Source organism: Canis lupus, chromosome 30 (assembly GCF_003254725.2).
Source record: "Canis lupus dingo isolate Sandy chromosome 30, ASM325472v2, whole genome shotgun sequence".
In the NCBI taxonomy this organism is placed as follows: Eukaryota; Metazoa; Chordata; class Mammalia; order Carnivora; family Canidae; genus Canis; species Canis lupus.
In genome coordinates, this window is record NC_064272.1 from 28894343 (window position 1) to 28916875 (window position 22533).

At 38.4% G+C, this 22533-nt stretch overlaps 1 protein-coding gene and 1 long non-coding RNA gene across 41 annotated transcripts in view; one reads left to right on the top strand and one right to left on the bottom strand.

The window, feature by feature from the left end:
- Positions 1-22533, bottom strand: part of CSNK1G1 (casein kinase 1 gamma 1) — a 169850-nt gene that overhangs the window by 14161 nt on the left and 133156 nt on the right. For 26 of the 39 annotated variants that reach the window (XR_007407285.1, XM_025472515.3, XM_049104198.1 and 23 more), the window contains 2 exons: positions 22387-22494; positions 10394-10504 (listed from right to left, as the gene is read on the bottom strand). Coding sequence is in view for 38 of the 39 variants with exons in the window: in XM_025472515.3 (XP_025328300.1) it covers positions 10394-10504; positions 22387-22494 (219 nt within the window). In the remaining variant the exon portion in view is untranslated. Of the gene's footprint in view, positions 1-31; positions 274-10393; positions 10505-11339; positions 11479-22386; positions 22495-22533 lie in introns of those variants that run through there. The other 13 variants (XM_049104190.1, XM_025472529.3, XM_049104191.1 and 10 more) reach the window with 4 other exon arrangements.
- On the top strand, positions 203-11531 carry LOC112675782 (uncharacterized). 2 transcript variants are annotated; one of them, XR_007407287.1, is made up of 4 exons: positions 203-333; positions 4651-4809; positions 9558-9672; positions 11394-11531. It is a non-coding gene; the product is annotated as an uncharacterized LOC112675782 (long non-coding RNA). The 2 variants fall into 2 exon arrangements; XR_003146056.3 differs by lacking the exon at positions 203-333 and adding an exon at positions 2393-2512.

Genomic DNA, 22533 nt, shown 5'->3' on the forward strand with positions numbered 1-22533 from the left:
AAAGGAAACGCTTTTCCTTGGAAGACCAGTCTTATTTCAACAACCTTTATTTCAGGTTCACTGTCATCCCATTTCTCACTGATGGTCCCCGAATTGTAACTGAAGGCTCTCACTCCTGTCATCTGGTTAATGTGGACCCGATCAGGCTTCTCTTGCTTGTGCAGCTGCTTCTGTCACCTGGTTTCATTTCCACATGATTCCTGCTTATGTGGGTGCTGGGAAGTGGGAAAAGGGACCCCGCTGGACAAACCACTCTGCTGTTAAAGATCTTGGCTGAAACATGGGAGAGAACCACAAAATAGGATGAACGGTTCGGATATCATATGCCCTTGGGTAAGTAACTTCTATTTGAGATGGTTTCTTACAGGTTGATGGGAAAATTACACAAGCAAATGTATGACATGGTGTCCGGTACAATACCTGGCACACAATATGGTAGCACAGCATACATAGTAACTACGAAATGCGTTCTAGGATTAGTCAGCCCTGGAATTGAACCCTAGCTCCACCACTTACTTGCTGTGAGTCCTTGGGCAAGATCCTCAATCTTTCTGTGCCTAAGCTTTCTAATCTGTAAAATGGGGAAACAGTGCTGCTTACCTGATAGTGTTACTGTGCAGACAATGCACACCCAGTGTTTAGCCTATGGTACATGGTAATGGCTCAGTAAGTGTTCATACAACTGCTATTCTCCCTCCACAAATGTTCATTCTTATCTCCCTCTAGATCTGGGGTCCTCACCAGCAGCTTATTTGAAAAAATTTCCTGCATAGTCATAAAAGGGCAGGTGGAAATGTTTAGTATAAGGGATCTTTGGGGTATTTATTCAAAGAATAAAGGGCACACAAGGTAAACACTGCTTACTAGCAGTATTTACTTACCATTATTTCTAAATCAGAATATTTATTGATCTTATTAATAATACATGATTTAAAAAATGGAAACAATGCTGTGTGGTTAGTCAAAGAAACTTACAACAATAAATTTGGACTTATCCAAGGGATCTGCTAGTGATCAAATTTAGCACCTCTGATTAAGGGAACCACTCAACTTTACTTATCTCCTGACATAACAAATATTATATAACCTTATCTATGTGATATTCTTGCCAAAGAAAGTTTTATCTGGATCTAAGTATGATGGGAAAAAAAAAAAAGCAGACAAACCCAAAACATGGGGCACTCTATAGGACAGCAAGCCTGGACTCCTCAAAAAAGACTTCTCTTAAAAAAATTTTTTTCCCCTTTTAACACAGAGATGAATGTTACAGACTAAGAGAAATTAAATGACTAAGAGATTGAAAGAGACTAAAGGGTTATAAGAACTAAATGCAAATGTAAACCTCGATTAGATCCTGGACCCTATAAAATTAATCTGGGGGACAATTGGAAATGTGATAAGGATTGTAGATTAGATATTATGGAATTATTTAATTTCTTAGATATGACAACAGTGTTAGTTACATAAAAGAATGCATTTGTTCTTAAGACACTTTGACTAAACTACCGTGAGATAAAGTGCAATCAATGTTTATAATTTACTTTCAAATATTATTAGCACACACTCTCCCCCTCACCCCTCACACCACCACCACAGAATGAAAGACATGTGGCAAAATCTTAATAATGATTAACTTGAGTTAATCTGCATGATTTGCATGCGTTCATCTGACTACCACCACCACTAACTTCTCCATAAATTTGAAAATTTCAAGAAGAAATTTGAAGTTAGGGCGATAAACAGCAAAAACAAAATTTGAGGAATGAAGGTTTGCAAATTAGAGAAGCACAGCTCCTCATGCTAATGCTGTCCTGTGAACTTCCTCGGCCTACATTTATTTCTTGGGGCACATCCTGGCTGCACACTGGCAATCATGCTGGTAAATGCATTCTGCAAGCATAAGGGCTACAGGAGAAATCATTGTAAGTTTTCTAATGAACAGCTCAGAACTAGACAAGATGTTAAATAAAATATCTTGGCCTCTACTAATATGAACAAAGCAGGGGGCAGCAAGCATCACCACTGCCAACTACTTGATGACTTTGGATCATGGCGCCTGCCCACAGCGTCTCACATGTATGCTCTCTAATTTCTCATTGCTATGAATTGCCACTTGGCCTATTAGCAATGTTGGGCAATCTAAGGAAGAAGAGGTTATCTGCATTTTACAGACTGAACATCTTATCTGTATTAGTGAGTACCTGGTCTCAAATGAATCAGGCACAAATCTAATTACCAGGTGTCTAACTTTTAACTTAACTATACCTAAAATATCCTTGGGAATCAGCGGCTACTAATCTAGGTCTTTAGAGCAACCACTTCTGAGGCTAGAGGTGCAGTTTGTCAAATCATGAACTGTTGCCTAGACACAGTGGAATTACCGCTAGAATAGGTGACCAGAAAGCTGGGTTCCAGACCTCACTTCACCATCAACCACCTCTGGCGAGCCCTGGTTTCTATTCTCTAAGACCTGGCCAACAACCTTGGTCCTATCTACCTCATAAATACTACGGTAGTTAAATACAATGATGTTATAGAAAGCAATTTGAAAAATTGTAAAAACAACAAAAAAACCATACACAACAACAAAAAACAAACCAAAACACCCTTATGAATATAGTAAATTATTAGTATTTTAAGCAGTATCATTTTTATACCCTTTCTACTGAATTTTTAGTATAACTTCATTAAAAAATAAGCTTATTTATGTACCTAGAATACTGAAAGTTATTTTGTCGTAATCACTATTAGAATTAATCCGACATTCCTCTGGCTATATCACTCACATAAGACCAAAGCAATAGCTTAAAGGACTAACCATGAAAGAGATGAAGGTAAAGTGCTATTTGGAACTTTACTCCTCAATACTGGTAACACCTCCTTTAATAAGTAATTTAATATTTTAAGTAAAAATTTTGAGTTATTAAATTTCATTTTTCAAAACATGACCATGAAGAAAAATGGGAATTATGTATCAAGGGAAGCAATATTTTAGCTGCTAATCAACATTTCAATCCTACTTCTCACAACTATATATGTGGTAATTTGGTACTTTAGATTCCCTACCTATAAAATGGGAATACTATTGACCTTAAAAAGAATTGTAAATGATTAAAAATTAGAAAGATTTGAGCAAAGTAATTATTAGTTAAAAGTTAACTGTCGGGCAGTCCAGGTGGCTCAGCGGTTTAGTGCTGCCTTCAGCCCAGGGCATGATTCTGGAGACCTGGGATCGAGTCCTGGGTCGGGCTGCCTGCATGGAGGCTGCTTCTCCCTCTGCCTGTGTCTCTGCCTCTCTCTCTCTCTCTCTGTGTCTCTCATGAATAAATAAATAAAATCTTAAAAAAAAAAAAAAGTTAAATGTCATTCTCAAATCTCATGCTTTTGCTTGGTCTTGGAGCTTTCTAGATATTTTCTACACATTTTAATTTAAACAACTTTGGAATCATCTTTTTTGAAAGAAAAAATATACTGCCTTCTTGAATTTAGATCATCCACATTTGTAAGATCTATGGATATAGTGTTGTGGAAGGATGGGAAACATGGAGGTATAGGAGCGGGGGGGGTCCTGCCTATTACACAGGTTAGAATAGGAGTGTCCACATGCCTTACCAAAGCAAGCTCTTCTCATCTTGGTGCTCTGCACTCCCTACCAATACCAGAGTTTTGGTATCTGCAGGTTATCCAGGTAGGCTAAGCATGGTTTGACCACATTACCTTTGGGAAGTGAGATGACTTGAAAATATGTGGGCATCTGTTGTGCTAGAAAAATACAGCCAATTTGGTTTGCAAAAAGCATAGCTTTTATGAGTATACACAAACTGGGGCTACAATGAAAAAGGCAGATGTAGTAAGGAGAACCAGAACTTAATGTAATATTAGGGAAATGGTACACTTGCTTGTCCTCTATCAAGGAAGCTGGCAGAACTTAGTTTTATAGGGAGTAGAGGGAGGTTGCATTTTCCAGAAGTGATGCCAGAGACTCTAATCAACTCCAATTTTAAAGATAACCCATCACAGTGGACAGTAGGAAGCACTACCCAAATGAGCACCTCTGTGTTCTAAGAACACAAATCTAATAAACTGTCCAGATATTCCTGATTATGAGGTATTTTTCTTTTAAAATTATTTAATCTTTGCATTTTCCCCTAATTAAAAGGTAAGCATGTTTATTGTAAAAAAAAAAAAATTAGAATATTAAAAAAGACTACATAAAAAGTGCAGGTTTCCAGTGACATGGCAGAGGGAAATTCAGTATCTTTCTTGAGAACAAAAGTATGCAAAATATTTACATAAAAAGACTAGTAAATATTTTAGGCTTTGTGGACTATACAGTCTGTGTGGAAACTACTCAACTCTGCCATTGGTACAAGAAAGCAGACATATATAATATATAAACAATTGAGTATACTTATGTCCTAATAAAGCTTCATTTATAAAAACAAGCAGAGGGTGGGATTTGGCCCACTGATTGTGTTTGTCCTCCCTTACTCTACATTGTTTCTTTTTTTTCTTCTGCACACACTAACATGTATGTATATTAATCCTTTTATATATAAATATTTTTGCATATATGTGTGAAAGTTAAAATGGGGCCAATTTTTTTTTTCTTTTTTCTTTTTTTAAAGATTTTATTTATCTATTTGACAGAGAGAGAGCACAAGCAGGGGGAGCAGCAGGCAGAGGGAGAGAGAGAAGCAGACTCCCTGCCAAGCAGAGAGCTCAATGCAGGCTTGATCCCAGGACTCTGGGACCATTACCTGAGGTGAAGGCAGACACCCAACAGACTGAGCCACCCAGGTGCCACAGGTAAAATTTCATATATTGTTTTACAACTTGCTTTTTCTACAACACACCTTGGGTAATTCCCATAAGACCCAGAGATCTCTATCCACTGTATGGAAGTATTATGTTTCTTTAGTTAATGCTGAATTTTATATTATTTTTTAATTACTGTTGAACATTATGAACATTTAGTTGTTCATACATATGAACATTTAGTTGCATCAGGTTTTCTTTTTTTTTTGCATCAGATTTTCTGATATTAGAAACAAGTGGGGGCAGCCTTGGTGGCTCAGTGGTTTAGCGCCTGCCTTCGGCCCAGGGTGTGATCCTAGAGACCCGGGATCGAATCCCACATCGAGCTTCCTGCATGGAGACTGTTTCTCCCTCTGCCTGTGTCTCCCTCTCTCTCTCTCTCTGTGTCTCTCATGAATAAATAAATAAAATATTAAAAAAAAAAGAAACAAGTAGCAACAAATATTCTAGAACTGCAGCATCCTTAACAATAGCTAAGCTATTGTGGCTGCTGAGCACGAAAAATGCAGCTAGTCCAAACATGTTCTGTAAGAGTAACATATATATCAGAATTCAAACACTACATTTAAAAAAAAGGAAAATATCTCATATTTCCCCCCCCCCAGGTTTTATTTTTAAGTAGTTTCTACACCCAATGTGGGGTTCGAACTTACAATCCTGAGATCAAAAGCCGCACATTCCACCAACTGAACAAGGCTGGGCATCCCTCTCATAACTATTTGTAATACTGACTACATGTTGAAGTATTTTAAACTAGATTAAATATGTTATTTATTATTTTTTAGATTAAATGTTATTAAAGTTAGTTTCACCTGTTTATTTTTACACTTTTAGTGTGATTACTAGAAAATTTGAAATTACAAAAATGACTCATTTCCTTTAGCAGCATTGTTCTAAAACATGAATCCTCAGTATCTGTGCATTTCTGAGGAATATTTGCCTGAAACTGGATTAATTGAATCAAAAAGTATAGGTATTTAAGATTTTAAAAGATAATACCAGGGGATCCCTGGGTGGCTCAGCGGTTGAGTGCCTGCCTTCTGCCCGGGGCGTGATCCTGGAGACCCGGGATCAAGTCCCACATCGGGCTCCCTGCATGGAGCCTGCTTCTCCCTCTGCCTGTGTCTCTCCCTCTCTCTCTCTGTGTCTCTCATGAATAAATAAGTAAAATATTTAAAAAATAAATAAATAAAAGATAATACCAAATAATCCTCTGAAATAGTTTTAACTCCTGTTTCAACAATACTAGATGGATAAATTTCTGCAAATGTGACAGATGAAGGCTGATATGTATGTATATGCATATAAATTATTTCTACAAGGATTCGGGGTACCTAGGAAGCTTAGTCAGTTAAATGCCTTCCTTTGGCTGATGTCATGATCTCGTTCGGGGTCCTGGGATCAAGCCCTGTGCTGGGCTCCCTGATCAGCAGGGAGTCTGCTTCTCTTGCTCTGCCTCTGCCCCTATCCCCCACACTAGTGCACATTCTCTCTCTTTCAAGTAAATGAATAAAATCTTAAAAAAATATATTTCTACAAGGATCATTAGGAAAAATAGCAGTCTCTTTCCCACTCCACTATTTTTCCTCCTTTATAATGGATTCCTTTGGTTTTTACCTCCATATCTCTGAATAACATGCATCTTGATTCTTTATTTTTAGGCATTAGATTCACCTTTTCCATCCCTCTAGTCTTCTTCTACTATAGTTTATACTGTAATTCTGATCAGATCAATTTGTAGTTTTATATTATGACTATTAAAAACTATTTATAGCTGTGCCATAGAGTATATACCATGGTTCTTTCCTTCCCTGTATAATTTTTTTTTAATATTTTATTTATTTATTCATGAGAGACACAGACTGAGAGAGAGGCAGAGACACAGGCAGAGGGAGAAGCAGGCTCCACGCAGGGAGCCCGACGCGGGACCCGATCCCGGGACCCCAGGATCACACCCTGGACCGAATGCAGGCACTAAACCGCTGAGCCACCTAGGGATCCCCAATTTCTTGTTTTCCTTAGAGTTAATTATATTTTGTCTTTTACTATTTCATTTTTTAAACCCTTTTAACTTTAAAATGTTTAAAGTATAGTTGACATATATGTTTCAGATGTACAGCATAGTAATTTATTTATTTTATTTATTTTTTTTAGCATAGTAATTTAATAACATACATTATAAAATGCTCTCCACGATAAGTGTAGTTACCCTCTGTCACCATACAAAATTATTACATTAAAAAATTTTTTTTAAGTAATCTCTACATCCAACATGGGATTCAAACTTACAACCATGATATCAAGAGCCAGACACTCTACCCATTGAGCTAGCTGAGTGGCCCCAAAGTTATTACATCACTGACTATATTCCCTGTGCCATACTTTTCATCCCTGTGACTTGTTTCTTTTCTTTTTTAGAGAGAAAGTGAGCAGGGGCTGGGGTGCAGAGGGGGAGAGGAGAGCGCATCTTAGGCAGACTCCATGAGCAGCTCAGAGCCTGACGTGGGGCTAGATTTCATGACCCTGAGATTATGACCTAAGCCCAAATCAAGAGTTGGATGCTTAACTGATTAAGCCACCCAAGTACCCCAGCTTATTTATTTTCCAACGGGAAGTATGTATCTCTTAATCCTCTTAACCTCTTTTGCCTCCTCTTTAGCAACTACCAATTTGTTCTCATATTTATAAGTCTTGTTCATTTGTTTTGTTTTTCTGATTCCATAGATAAGGGCAACATATGGTATTTGTCTTTTTCAGTTTGACTTATTGCACTTAGCACAAAAGCCTCTAGTCCACCCATGTTGTCAAAAATGGCAAGACTTCATTTTTATGGCCAAGTAATATGCATGTGCACACATACACTACATCTTCTTTATCCATTCATCTATCCATGGACACTTAGATTGCTTCCACATCTTGGCTACTGTAAGTAATGCTTCAATAAACAGAAGGGTGCATGTATCTTTTTGAATTAGTGTTTTCATTTTCTTTGGATAAATATCCAGAAGTGAAATTACTGGGTTACAAGGTAACTCTATTTTTTATTTTTATTATTTTTTAAAGATTTTATTTATTCATTCATGAGAGACACACAAACACAGAGGCAGAGACATAGGCAGAAGGAGAAGCATGCTTCATACAGTAAGCCCAACATAGGACTTGATCCCGGAACCCCAGGATCATGCCCTGAGCCAAAGGCAAATGCTCAACTGCTGAGCCACCCAGGCATTCCTATTTTTTATTTTTTGAAGAAATATTTTCTACCATTTTAACCTCTCTCTTTGCTCTACTTTCTGGGAGGCTTTCTTAAACTATCTCAAACTCTTGAGCTTTAAGTTATCACGTTCTTAATTTCTAAGAGCTCTCTTTTTTTTATTTGCTCTTAAATGTTCCTTTTTATTTTATTTTTTATTTTTTTAGATTTTTTTATTTGTTCATCAGAGACACAAAGAGAGAGAGGCAGAGACACAGGCAGACAGAGAGGCAGAGAGAGAGAAGCAGGTTCCATGCAGAGAGCCCAATGTGCGACTTGATCCCAGGTCTCCAGGATCACACCCTGGGCCGAAGCAGGTATCAAACCACCGAGCCACCTAAGTGTCCCAGAATGTTCCTTTTTAAAATAGCATCCTGAGGTGCCTGGTTCAGGATATGATCTCAGGTTGTAAGATCAAGCCCCATGTTGGGCTCTGCACTGGGCATGGAGCCTGCTTAAGATTCTCTCTCAGGGTACCTGGTGGCTCAATCGGTTAGGTGTCTGCCTTTAGGTCAGGTTGTGATCCTGGGGTCCTGGGCTAGAGCCCTGCATCTGGCTCTCTGTTCAGTGGGAGCCTGCTTCTCCTTCTCCCTCTACTGCTTGCCCTGCTTGTTCTCTCCCTCTCTCTCAAATAAATAAAATATTAAAAAACAAAAACAAAAACAAAAAGATTCTCTCTTTCGGGATACCTGGGTGGCTCAGTTGGTTAAGCATCTATGGACTCTTGATTTTGGTTCAAGTCATGATGTCAGGGTTGTGAGATCAAGCCAGTGTTGGGCTCCGTGCTCAGCAGGGAGTCTGCTTGAGATTCTCTCTCTCCCTGTGCCCCTCCCCCACCAATCCCCACCATTCTCTCTCAAAAAAAAAGAAAGAAAAAAAGAAAAAAAAAAGTGGGAGACTGCTAAGAGTACAGGGGTGGGACTTTTTTTTTTTTTTTCCAGGGGTGGGACTTTTAAGTATGGATCACACATTAATTCAATATTCCTTTTCTTCAATATAGCTCCTCACCCCCAAATGTGCTCATTTCCCCCAATTGTTATACCCTCTATTTTACCCTTGCCAAAGAATAAATCTTTGGTCTTTGCTAGGGATGGGGAGAGCATCTAGGTATCTCTGGCTTCTTAGAAAACAGACTTTTAACCACTCTTTATTTCAGCACATGGCCCTCCACACCAACTTCCCCTTGTAAAAAGCCAACTTCTGAGTCTTTGGAGGATTACCCAGTGAAAATAGGCTCTATTGGCTCAGAATTCAGTTTTCTTGGGACTCCTAAGTCATTGAATAATTGCCTATGTGCTTTCTAGTATGTCACATTTTATTGCTATTGCTTCATCTGTTTTTTCTCTCCTTGTATGGATTCATGCCTTTCAAAAAAAAGCCTTTTATCGTTCTTTTAGTGCTGTTTCAGGTGAAGGTGAGAGCAGATCTTTGAGTTCAATCCATCATTATTACCTAGATGTTCTTATGAGTTTTTTTTTTTTAACAGAACCAACAGCTGACTCCTGACTTCCTGTGAATAACACAGTGTTCATGAATCACTCCATGTAAAAAACATATTCTAGACAATCAAGCCTATCAAAATGCATTTCTACATGCAAAAGGTTTGTCTATCCTTTTATATGATTTGGTGGCTTTGAGTTTACTTTTGTGCCCCAACTGATAGTGTCACTTAACAGTATGAGAGACATATTTGAATTAAGATTATTAAAAGAGTAACATATAAGAAGAGTAAAGAAACACAGATGTTCTAAAGTACAAGAGACAACAGAGCTTCAAAATAGTCCAAATGAAATCAGAAATAATTCTCTAAGATCACACTTACTCTAGAAGGAAAAAAGAAACAACCCAACTTCTTGGGTACCCACTCAGAAATGACTTTGACCAATTAACATCCTCATCTTATGTGCTAAGGCACATACATCATGGAATGAGCTACATATGCAGTCTCTATCCGAAAAAATACTTATTTTCTATATTTCGAGTCTGTAAAATTCACATACTAGACACTAACATACTTCTCCCTTGACATTATTTTTATGGTTTATCATGAGATCAAGGTTGTAAGATTTGTTTAACCAGAAACCAGTTCAGAAATCATATAGATATTTCTTAGTCAATGACAACAACCAATAATCATCTCAACAAGTGATTCTTACAAGTCCACTTAGGCAGAAAATCAGCACACAGATATTGAGTTAACTATAGAAGCAGCTCAACCTTACAGTAGTTTCCTTTCTAAAAGAACCAAAGTTTCAGAAGCAAGTCAACATTCCACCAGCCAAGCTGAAAAGGCCAGGAAAGGGCAATAAAGGCAGTAAGTACCTGCACTGATCCCCCATGGCGGTCTGCAGCCAAGTGAGACGTCAGGTACGAGGTATTGGTCTGCCGGCTGGGCTGGATTTCCCACTCTCCTCGGCGCTCTGACGATGCAGTCTGCTCAGGCATTAGGAAGCATGAGAGCAAGATATGGAAGGAAAGGTGAAGCAACAGCAAGCAATAACAAAATCAAGTACATTAGTGTCCCTGAGTGTTTTGTTTTCATTTTGGATTTTAAACTAACAACCGCTGCAAAGCACTGAGAAAAAGTTAGCTTGGCTACATTCATTTCAGCCTAATGAGCCAATGCACACCAACCTCACCCAGACACAAAAAAACAATAATCACCAAAAGAGGGGTGGGGGGATCACCAAAAGCTGCAATCAATTTTAGCTTCCATATTAGTAAAATTTCAGTAGCCACTAAGCAGACCAAATTCAGAATGTTAATACTGTTGGACAAAGGAACAATCATACTTACAAATCATTTCACTGATTAAAGATCTACCTAAATAGACAGTAGTCAATACAGAAAATTCCTAGCATTATGAATCAAGATAATATGGCTTTTCCTTAAATAGGGAGCCCACCACTCTCAACATAAACCTCTATAAGACTTTCAACTAAGATAAAATGAGCAGTGAGAGTGGCTGGAATATGCTTTCTTCTCTAAGAGGATGAAAAAAATATATCTTCAAAACAGGTTCATGGGTCAAGAAATATGAAAAGATGAGGGTGGGTAAGGCTACAATGTTTACCTGATTCCTCTAGCTAATGGCCTCTAGTCTGGAATTAGAAATAGTTTTAGATATGACTACTACGAATTGCTTTCTTCTAGAAAGCAAAAGGCAGATCTTTCCCCAGCAAAAGGAGGGCTTCCAATCCAAAATGTTTTTGGGTTCTGCTTTCAGTTCTGCTGTCATTCAGGCTCTCTTCATTCCTTCTTTACCTGTTCTTTAGATCTCACACTATTCTGATCTTGCTCATTTGTGATTTTTGTTCTGAAGAATCTGTTTAGGTGCCTCTTCCCCTGTACCAGATGGCTGAGGAGGTGTTAACATCATGATGCTCAGCTGTAACAGTCCTAAGGCTCTACAAAATGAAAAATGAGGAGTTGGAGAGGCATCAATGAAGGATTAGTAAATCAAATTTTAATTGCTGCTGATATAAACAACAGCAGGGGTTGGGATATGATATTGCTGCTCTGCATGAAAACCAGCAGGGATGCAATAAATCTTAGAGATGCTCACAGCTATCAAAGTTGTATTTTATAAAAAAGAAACGGTAAAGGAAAGTGGTTTGAGGTTCATACTCACTTTCCCTCTCCTGTATCTCATGGACAAGAGTTGTTTAAAGGTCCTCTGTAACTTACCAAAAAGGCTTTTTCCATTAAAACAGAACCAAAACAAAACCTGAGCCTCATATACCAGCTACAATTTATTCATCTTTATTAATGGAATATGAAGTACTGTAAAGGATCCTGGATCCTGGATCATGTTTCCTGATATTTCTAGGGAATGAGCATATTCTGTAAGGAAGCAGCTGTATTAACTTACTTGCTAAATTCTCTAACAAGAGGGGTTTGGTTCTATATCACTAGTCACATCTGAGAAATCAAAGCTACCCAAAAAACCTGCCCTTCAGACTATTTCTGCTAACAGAAGTACAGATGTTTCATTTTCAAAAATAAGACTGTAGTTTATAACATAATAACTTTTATAAACTTACTGACAGTATCCTATCCTCAGAGCACTTAATCTTGTATCTTCTTACTACTAGAGATTTGAGAATAAATCTGGGTTTATTGTTTATTTTTTAAAGTAATCTCTATACCCAATATTGGGCTTGAACTCACAATCCCAAGATCAAGAGTTGCATGCTCTACTGACTGAGCCCGCCCAGGCACCATAAGAATAAACCTGTTCTAATATTATAGGTAAAACCCATAACTATTACCCATTAGTGATAGTTTCTTCAGTTCTCTCTAGGACTTTACTGTTTTTTTAAAAATTTTTAAAAGATTTTAAAAAATTATTTATCCATGAGAGACACAGAGAGAGAGAGAGAGAGGCAGAGACAAAGGCAGAGGGAGAAGCAGGCTCCATGCAGGGAGCCTGATGTGGACTCGATCCCAGGTCTCCAGGATCATGCTCTGGGCTGAAGGCGGCACTAAACCGCTGAGCCACCCGGGCTGCCCAACTTTACCTTTTGTAATATTTATTAAGTAGGATATTTAAGCTCCTAAACTACTATGAAGAAGGGTCAGTTTTCAAAAAAATTTAAATATTTAAACAGTATCCAGACACTTAAAAGCCACTTGGTGTTGTTTTGAGTTCTAGGATACATGTTAAGTATGATTACTTCTTTCATGAATGCTCTCTGTTTTGCACTTGTTCTTAAGGCAGATAAAGCTTTGAAAATGGCAAGAAATGTACATAAAACACTCATATACTTTTAAGCTTAACAAAATCTGAACAGCTGATCAACTATTATTTCCATTTTTACTGAAACACATATCAGAAGTCTGGTTTGAGGCCCCTATCTGATTCACAGGACAGTGTACCATTTATACTCATTCTAGTTAAATACATAATTTGTTGGAGGAGTTAACATTTTTGTGTAGATTTTGAAAAAAGAAGACATTTTCCAAAGGCCAAAATATCATACTCCATCTCTATTATCAAAGCAGTGTGTTATTTATCTTTTAAAAAGAGAAAAACAATGTTAACTGCTTCATAAATGCTTCCACAGTGATGAATGAAGAACATACCACACCATACTACTGCCCTCCAATGCCTTCTATATCCACCGAAAGCAACAAAATCAAGAGAGAGATATCAATCTGAGGTTGCCGGTTTATCACACTGGGAATTACTCTTCATCACAATACTAAACTCTATGGCTATTCTCTTCTAGAATTTAAAGACTAGGACTGGTATGTAGAAGTTGATACAGTAGAAAGGGTCATTTGCCAGTTTTAGAAAGCAACCGAGTACCCAGGAACTAGAAGAAACCGGGGAATTGTGACAAGTAGAGTATGCTGCTAATGTACCTGAATGGTAGTCTAAGCAATGCTGTGTACACACGATTATGACTGGGCATAATCTGCACAGGATATGGCCATACCAGTAGAGGACATCAACATGTAAACTCTTCACTCTCCAAGACCACTCATGCACATATGTCTATCTAACAGGCAATCAGGAGCTTCCATGGACAGAAGTGTCACTGGGCAAGATCAGTCCCCTCTGCATTACTTGAAAGGCAAAGGTCCACATGGAGTGTGAAAATCCCCAAAGGCAGGAGCAGGAATCTCAAGCACTGGGAATTCTTTGGGGGAACACTTTAAAATCTTCTGCGGTGATTGCATTACCTGTGTGGAAATGTTTGGTTTACTGTCCAGAAGGTGAATGTGGTGATCACATTCAAATCAGAAAGCAGTGACCCAGCAGAGCATAAATCAAAGACAAAGTTAACAAAAGTTACTTAAGGGGAAATTGAGAGGAGCCCAGTGTAAAAAGTCAAAACCACCACGTGTGCTGTCAGGCAGAGGAAATGAATTTTTCCCTGCAGTCATCTGGCCAGGATTAAAGGACAAGTAGGGAGGAGGACACTAACAAGAGGGCAGGAAAATATAGTCTGGAGACACCCCAGGTACCACCTCCATCTATGGCTTGAAAATCATTTCCAATTTTTATTGGAGATAAAGCTCCTGTTCTCAAGTAAAAGGCAGGCAAATATTTTTCTTCTGTTGCAGCAAATAAATCACTGAATCCTATTCTTTATATAGTTATATAGTCACTTCGAAAAATTAACTTTGATTACATTTATTTTATTTTTTTTTAAGATTTTATTTATTTATTCATAGAGATGCAGAGAGAGAGAGAGAGGCAGAGACACAGGCAGAGGGAGAAGCAGGCTCCACGCAGAGAGCCTGACGTGGGACTCGATCCAGGGTCTCCAGATCATGCCTGGGGCTGCAGGCAGCACTAAACCGCTGAGCCACCAGGGCTGCCCCTTTGATTACATTTATTTATTATTATTTTTTTAAATTTTTATTTATTTATGATAGTTACAGAGAGAGAGAGAGGCAGAGACACAGGCAGAGGGAGAAGCAGGCTCCATGCACCGGGAGCCCGATGTGGGATTCGATCCCGGGTCTCCAGGATCGCGCCCTGGGCCAAAGGCAGGCGCCAAACCGCTGCGCCACCCAGGGATCCCCTTTGATTACATTTATAAAGAACTTTCTACATTTTACTTTATGGCTCCCGAAGTATTGTATTTATTTTATTTTTATTTTATTTTATTTTATTTATTTTATTTTTTTAAGATTTTTTTTTTAAATTTATTTATTCATAGAGATGCAGAGAGAGAGAGAGAGGCAGAGACACAGGCAGAGGGAGAAGCAGGCTCCATGCAGAGAGCCTGACATGGGACTCAATCCAGGGTCTCCAGGATCACACCCTGGGCTGCAGACGGGGCTAAACTGCTGCGCCACCGGGGCTGCCCGGCTCCCAAAGTATTTTAAAAGGTGCCACCTATACAGAACATTTTGGCCTTCCATGTCAGTCTTCTAGGCCTCGTTAATAATTAGTCTTCAACTATAATTAACAAGAATAGGGACTGAATAGTGCTAAAAAGTTCGTAATGAATACACTAGGTTACACTGTCTTACCACACTTCCATGCTTAAAAAAAATTTTTTTTTAAGTAGCAGGGGTAAGATGGAGGAAGAAAGAATGGGGCAGGAAGCATCTCAAGATTTTTTTTTGGAGTATATTATATCTTAGATATGAAATTTTAAAAAGCTGGCAAGGTTACTGAAGTATATACTTTAACAAAATTAAAAACTTCCTTCTGTTAAACTCATGAAATACAACCAATTTCCTATGCCAGACAGGGATTATTCCATGCTGTCATGTGTGCAAACAATGCCTTCTTGTATTCTACAAACTTGGTATCAAATATCAGGGATGTTTGATAATCACTGATAACAACCTAGAAGGGATTATTCCCAAGTTCAATACTACGTAGGCCCACAGAGCTAGTATTATCAACTCTGTGAAGCTCCGAGAAAAATCACAGGAACCATTCTAGAGGTCTACAACTGTCTACTCAGATCCTGTCCTATTCTTATTCAAAAGGATTTCTCCAGAATCTCCTCCTACAAAGGAGGTGCCTCAGAACACAGGATTTATGCTGAAATACAAAATATTGAAGACTGCACAAAGAAAACTTTTATTACAGAATAGAGAATTAGAGCAGACCCGAGTGTCAGCAACTAAGTGCCAGAATGGGAGAAGGTAAGAAAAGGATTGTATTGCAGTTTTACTCTTGTTTCAGTGTCCACCTTGGGGTAAAGGTCTCAGAAATGAGGAGAGATAGCCTCATTCTGCAGACGGCTCTATGCTGGAGGGTGACAGGGCAAGTATGCAATCTACACCAGAGTTCCTAAACAGCAGGTAGTAAGTTAGGAAACTACATACAGGTCAGAGAAAGGCAAATTCTCTCTGAACACACTCATCTGTCCCTCTAACTAGCAAACTGTGAACCTTGCTGAAAATGAAGTAGTTCTCTGTCAAAGGAAGGGAATGGAAAATTAATCAACTTTTGTTTTTTCTCAAGCTACTAGCCTTTCAAAAGAATATATAAAGATATTCATTTTAGGAAGATCTCTGACCATCACGGCTATTTAGCAATCTGGCTTAATCTTTTTTTTGGAAAAGTTATAACAAGCTCAACAAGCACAGCACCACGTATACTTTTTTAAGGCTATACATTCCTTAAATCTAATCTCTTGGAGTCTAGACACAAACAAACAAATCTGAACCAGATTTTTTTTTTAAAAATAATCTCTAAATCCAACATGGAGCTTGAACTCAAACACCTAGGATCAATAGCTGTATGCTCTACCAACTAAGCTGTAAGCCAGCGAGGTGTCTCTCAACCTCTCTTTTACTGGGGGCACATCTTCAGAACTCAACATGATTTGACCCTTTTAAGTTTTATTGTTCATTTCTTGTGTGTACTGAATTCGTTTAAATATGATTCTTCTAGAAGGATGAGGGACCAATTTTTCTGACATTGGATTCATATTTTCCTGCCTCGTCAAACTTGAGAATTTGTAAGTGAACAGTTCACCTAGTAAAAAAATTACAAAAAGTAAATTCTTCCCCTTAAACATATACTGTACATATAAAGATGAGTAAGTACCATTCAATATTATCATAGTCGGATGCACATCTGAGTTTAATAGTTCTTGACGGCCACTGTGATTCTTTCCAACCTCAAAACAGATCTGTTCTCCCTAACCTTGTAAGTCAAGTACCCCTTCTTTATATGCTGACAGAAAACCTACATAACTATCAAAATTGCTGAACCATGGTAGCATGTGTATAGCATTTACCTGAGTAAGGACGGTCACAGGCTTAGATTCAGCAAGAGCAGGAAGCTTACTGCTGTGTGAACATTCTAGTCGATGCAATATTCTATATTTAGCATGTTGAGCAAACACACTGAATAAAACCTTCCACAGTGCAATATACTGCACTCCAATAATAGATCTCTGGATAATGGCAAGACTTACTTCCTGATCGCACTTGCAAAGAAAAGCTTTGTCAGGTAGAAAGAGGCAGAACTATTTCTCACCCCCTTCCTGATGGATGGTAAAGCAGAATTCTTTAGAGAGGAACCACAGTCATGGCAAGATTTACCATCTTTGGATCTGGGAAAGGACAAATACCAAGGGGAAAATGACAGAAAAGACAAAAGTTCCCAATGAATTTGAAATCATAGTTCTGTAACTCGGTGATTGGGTGATATTTATGTTATTACTCTGCATCAACAGCCTGCTGTGTTTTTTTTTTTAATATACTACCCCCTTTAGTAGACAACCTTGCCCTACTTTGGCAGCAGAATGGCTCTTTGTGGAAACAGAAAACAAGTACGAAGAAAAGCTTACAATTTATTTTTCATGGAAGGTTAAGTAAAAGTCTTTATTTTAAACATCTGTCTTCATCTATGCTCTTCATTTGACAGATTTCATTCATTCAAGCAATTACTTATCAAGTGTCTACTCTTCCAGACATTATTTTAGGTGTTAGGGAGATAACAGTGAATGAAACAATAAAAATCTCTACTCTTACTTTACCGGCTTACATCTGAGAAAGCTGAGCCCCACCCCAAAGGTTATATGTCCCATGGCCAAAGCACTGGGATAAGCTAAAACCAAGTCCTGAGCTCCTCTTCTTTTTCCTCCTACTCTAAGTAGGAGGACTAAACAGGGTCAGCCAATCCCCAGGATCACTCTCCTACCACAACTGAAGAGTAGATTTACCCAGAATAAGGAAGCTCTTCTGGTATTATCATCAATGTCAAATGCATGTTTGGACTTCGAAATATGTCACATTCATTCATTCATTATTATTTTGAGAGCCCTTCTCTGCCTGCTAGCCATCTTTTTTTTTTAAGTTTTATTTATTTATTCATAAGACACACACACACACACACACACACACACACACACACACACACACAGAGGCAGAGACACAGGCAGAGGGAGAAGCAGGCTCCATGCAGGGAGCCTGACGTGGGACTCGATCCTAGGACTCCAGGATCACGCCCTGGGCTGAAGGCGGCGCTAAACGGCTGAGCTACCTGGGCTGCCCTGCTAGCCATCTTCAGCTAGAATACACTCCTAGTATTTGAAACTCCAGATGCCTAAATTCAAATTTCAAGTAAGTCTCTCCTCCAACTTCCCCATTTCTAGGAATCATACCACCCTGCTTCCAAATTACTGGGGCTTCAAAATCTCAGCAACAGCTCTGACTCCTCCTTCTCCTTCAACCTTGACATACATGTGGGTTCCCAAGTCTGGTAGATCACACCCATATATCATTTCTCAGTTCTATTTCATTTTCGTGATCACAGCCCATGTAGGGTCCTTTTACCTCTGAAGGAGATGCACTATGTTCTTCTTAGTGTCTCCATGCCGGCTGCCAGGCTGTTATCACCTTCTATGCCAAAAGACTTCTAGAGGAAAGCTTTGATCATATCAGCCCTCTGTTCAAAAACCTTTAGTAACTATTCCCTACTGAAATTAAGTATCAACACTTTCCATCCAGCCCAGCATTCAGGCACTTCATCAAATGGCTCCAAGGTATTTTCCTAGCCTTTTCTCCTTTATTCATACTATATATTTTAGTAAAATAAACCAGATAACCTGTTGCTTATTATTCTTTTTGCTTGAAATGCCTCTTTCATTCCCACATTACTCTTCCAAGAGCACTACAAAAGCAGCTTCTTTCATGAAACTGTTGTGCTCAGACTAGATGAAAGGTCTTCTTCCAATCTCTGATGATGATAATTTGAAGCTTGGGATGTTTCTCTGTTCTGCCTGTGTTATAGTTATCTGGCTACTTGGCAAATCTGCTTGTCAGTTGAGGACAAATATTCCCTACTTATCTTGGTACCCCCTAGGGCATACTTGCACAGAGCAGGTCCTCAGCTAGACTTATTTAATGGAAATTGTTGACAAAAAGTTAGCTGCCCTGAAAGTGAGGTTAATAAATGTCAATATCTCTCACAGAGAAACTTAACTTTCTTCTTTTGCTGATTTTAAAATTGAAAAGAGGGATCCCTGGGTGGCGCAGCGGTTTGGCGCCTGCCTTTGGCCCGGGGCGTGATCCTGGAGACCCGGGATCGAATCCCACGTCGGGCTCCCTGCATGGAGCCTGCTTCTCCCTCTGCCTGTGTCTCTGCCTCTCTGTCTCTCTCTGTGTAACTATCATGAATAAATAAATAAAATCTTTAAAAAAAAAATAAAATTGAAAAGAATCAGTCTAAAAAAGAACATTCTGATTTCAATTCCTAGAGTCATGTAAGGGACCTATTTAACAGCAATTTTTCTTAAGAATAAAAAACAAAACCCCCAACACATAAGAAGACAACCCTAAAGATGGAACAAAAGTAGAGACCACAGCTCAAGACACAGTGTAAAGGTAGAGGAGACATCAGAAAAACATTTAGCCATAGGGCACAGTGCAGAAAGAATTCTACCCAGCAAGGATTAAGAATCCTGCTGGGAGGGAAGTATAAAATTTGCATTAATGTGGGGATTTTCAATCCCTTAGCAGCCATAGGATACTAAAAAAACCCTAAAAGAAAAAAAAAATCAGAGAGAATTTCAAGATTCAATTCTTCAAAAAGCAGCTTATTATTGCTTTGCAGATAAGATTTCCTAATTACACAGACTGGTTTAATGACCCTTCACTTAAAAGTACACTGAAAATCACTACTTTTACTCAGACACTAGGTATGACTGACTTTTTCACCTTGACAATCCAGGTTTTCAACATCTCTTCTTCCTCCTACTTTTTTTCCCTCCTGCTTTTAAAATCTATTCAAAACAGCAACGTTGATTAAGAATTCACTGAGGCAGAAATGACAAGCGAAACTAAAGGAAATAAATACCTATTTTAGTTTGAAATATTCTGAAAACTTGAGTGGGCAGATATGCTGACTTCACTGACTACTTAAATTATTTTTTTCTTTCCATATATTTTCTATTTAAATGTACCTTTCATCATAAGGAATATAACTTCATCACAGAATAGTTTGGAAAAATATTATCCACAATATTATCAGTTGCAACACTATTTCTGTTAATAAATTGGCATTATCTCCTCTCGCTGATTTTTTTCGTTTTCCCTTCCCCTGAGGGGAAACAAGATGTATTTCTAATTTTGCAATCTGATTTCTTCATTCTACAAACCATAAACATTTTCAGTTGCCACAAGTTTTCCAAATATTATTTTAAATGGCTACATAATATTCCACTGAATAAGTACACTGTAACTCACTTTATTATAGCCCAGTTTATTCAATAAAAGATTTGAACAGGATCCATAACACTTCCTTTAGGATTAGATAGATGGATCGTTTCTAAATCTGTTTCAAATCACACTGCAACAATTTTATGCACATAACTTAATCTAGATCTTGGGTTGTTTTATTATGATTGATTCAAAATACTAAGATTTTTCTATCCGAAAGAACAGTAACTTCATCCAATTACCTTCTGGAAAATTTGTAACAATTTGCAGAGTCCAGAGCAATGTATGAGAGTGGCAGTTTATGCACTCAGCTATACTTTTAACAAGGGAAGGCAAAAGAGAAAAACTGCAGAAGTCAACAGTACTCTGTTGTCAAATCAGAGGTCAGTCAAATCATAATTCTTAGCCAACTACTTTGATTAAAGCGTATAACTATGGACCCAATTAGTGTACATGATTTGCTAACCCCTACCTTTTTGCCTATCTACTCTTTCTTTTAGCTACTAATACATAGATTTCCTTCCTTTATACTTTTTTTTCTTACCAAGCCATTTTGCTACAAGTATATACTTATGGTGAGTCTATCTGTTATTTGTATATACTTCACTTTACCTATATGTGTATGTATTTCTATGTGCTATGTGGTTTCATATGTACATCTGAGATAAATGTTTTTGCATTTTATTATAAAAATATTTGTGAATATTAAAAAATGAGGTCAGGGGTGAGGACAACAAGCTAATTTGATAGGTGATAATGACTGTGTGTGTGTGTCTGTACGCGCATGTGTATCTGTTTATTATCCTTTGTTTATTTATCTACTAGGGTCCTCAGTTTTCTCTTAGCAATGTGCAGTTGACTCTTGAACAACATTGAGGTTAGGTGCATTGGCCACCATGAAGTCAAAAACCCCCATATAACTTTTGACTCCCCCCAAATTTAACTACTAATAGCCTATTGGTGACCAGAATCCTTACCAGTAATATAAACAGTCAATAAACACATATTTTGTATGTTACATGTACTTACAATAAGGCTAACATACTATATACTGTACTTACAATAAAGCTAGAAAAAAATGTTACTAGGAAAATCAAGAAAGAAAACATTTACAGTATTGTACTATATTTATTGAAAAAATCCACATATAAGTAGACCCACACCTCTCAAACCTGTGTTGTTCAAGGGTCAATTATATATGATATAAAGATGAAAGTCGTCATTTTACTTCCCAATCAGTGACCCCTTTCTTTAAATGTTGTCAGATTTGTCGATTTTTGTGTGTTTGCCTCTCCTGTCTTTAGGCTGAGGGAAGCCTCTCACACTGACCACTAGTTTTTCAAACTATGAACACTGAAGGACTGATGACATGGCCTTCTCTGGAGTGGCCTAAAGCAAAGCTGAGTCTTCACTACACCATCTCAGATATTGGCAAGTTCTAGAATTAACCTGGGAACAGGGGCAAAAGGGGGAAGAGAGGTGCCAGTTTATGCCTACGTCAGCTGAAGTCTAAATTACCTACTCTTCTTTTCTTATAAAATTTTTAAAATTATATTTATATATTTTTTGTTTATTTATTTATTTATTTGAGACAGACACACACACACACACACACACACACACACACAGAGGCAGAGACATAGGCAGAGAGAGAAGCAGGCTCCATACAGGGAGCCCTATGTGGGACTCGATCCCCAGTATTCAGGATCACGCCCTGGGCCGAAGGCAAGCGCTGAACTGCTGAGGGAACTGCCACCCAGGCATCCCTTACCCACTCTTCATAACCAGCCAAACAACAACAACAAAACCCTCAGCATTGGCAAGATTGACACACTGGACTGCAGATGAGGCTCAAAATAGGCTTCTCTGTTCATCCTGTATGTTCAGCAGGTCTTTCAAGGCTGTGGCAGACTTTTTTTTCAGCCAACAGACTTGGACAAGCCTAAATTCTCTCGACTGGATACTTGATGTAGGTCACCCAGCTGCATCTCAGCAGCATTACAAAGCCCTGAGGGATGCTGGAGGGCCGCAACACACCACTGAGAGATGGCAAGTTCTTTGTCTTTAATTTCAATGTATACACTGAAGCAGAGAAGCTGAAGACTTTCAGTGTTTGTATTATCCACGAAGAGGAAGAATGTCTGAAATAACGAAGGCCCAGCACGTACCTGATTTCGGAGAGGCTGTTGTTGTGATGGCCGGTCCCTGTGGGTGTGGCTTTCTCGTGTTATTGCAGACGCACCAGAATCTACATGAACTGACCCTACTGGCGTAGGCTGGAAAGACAGAACAAAACATCAGATGGAAAATGGGCC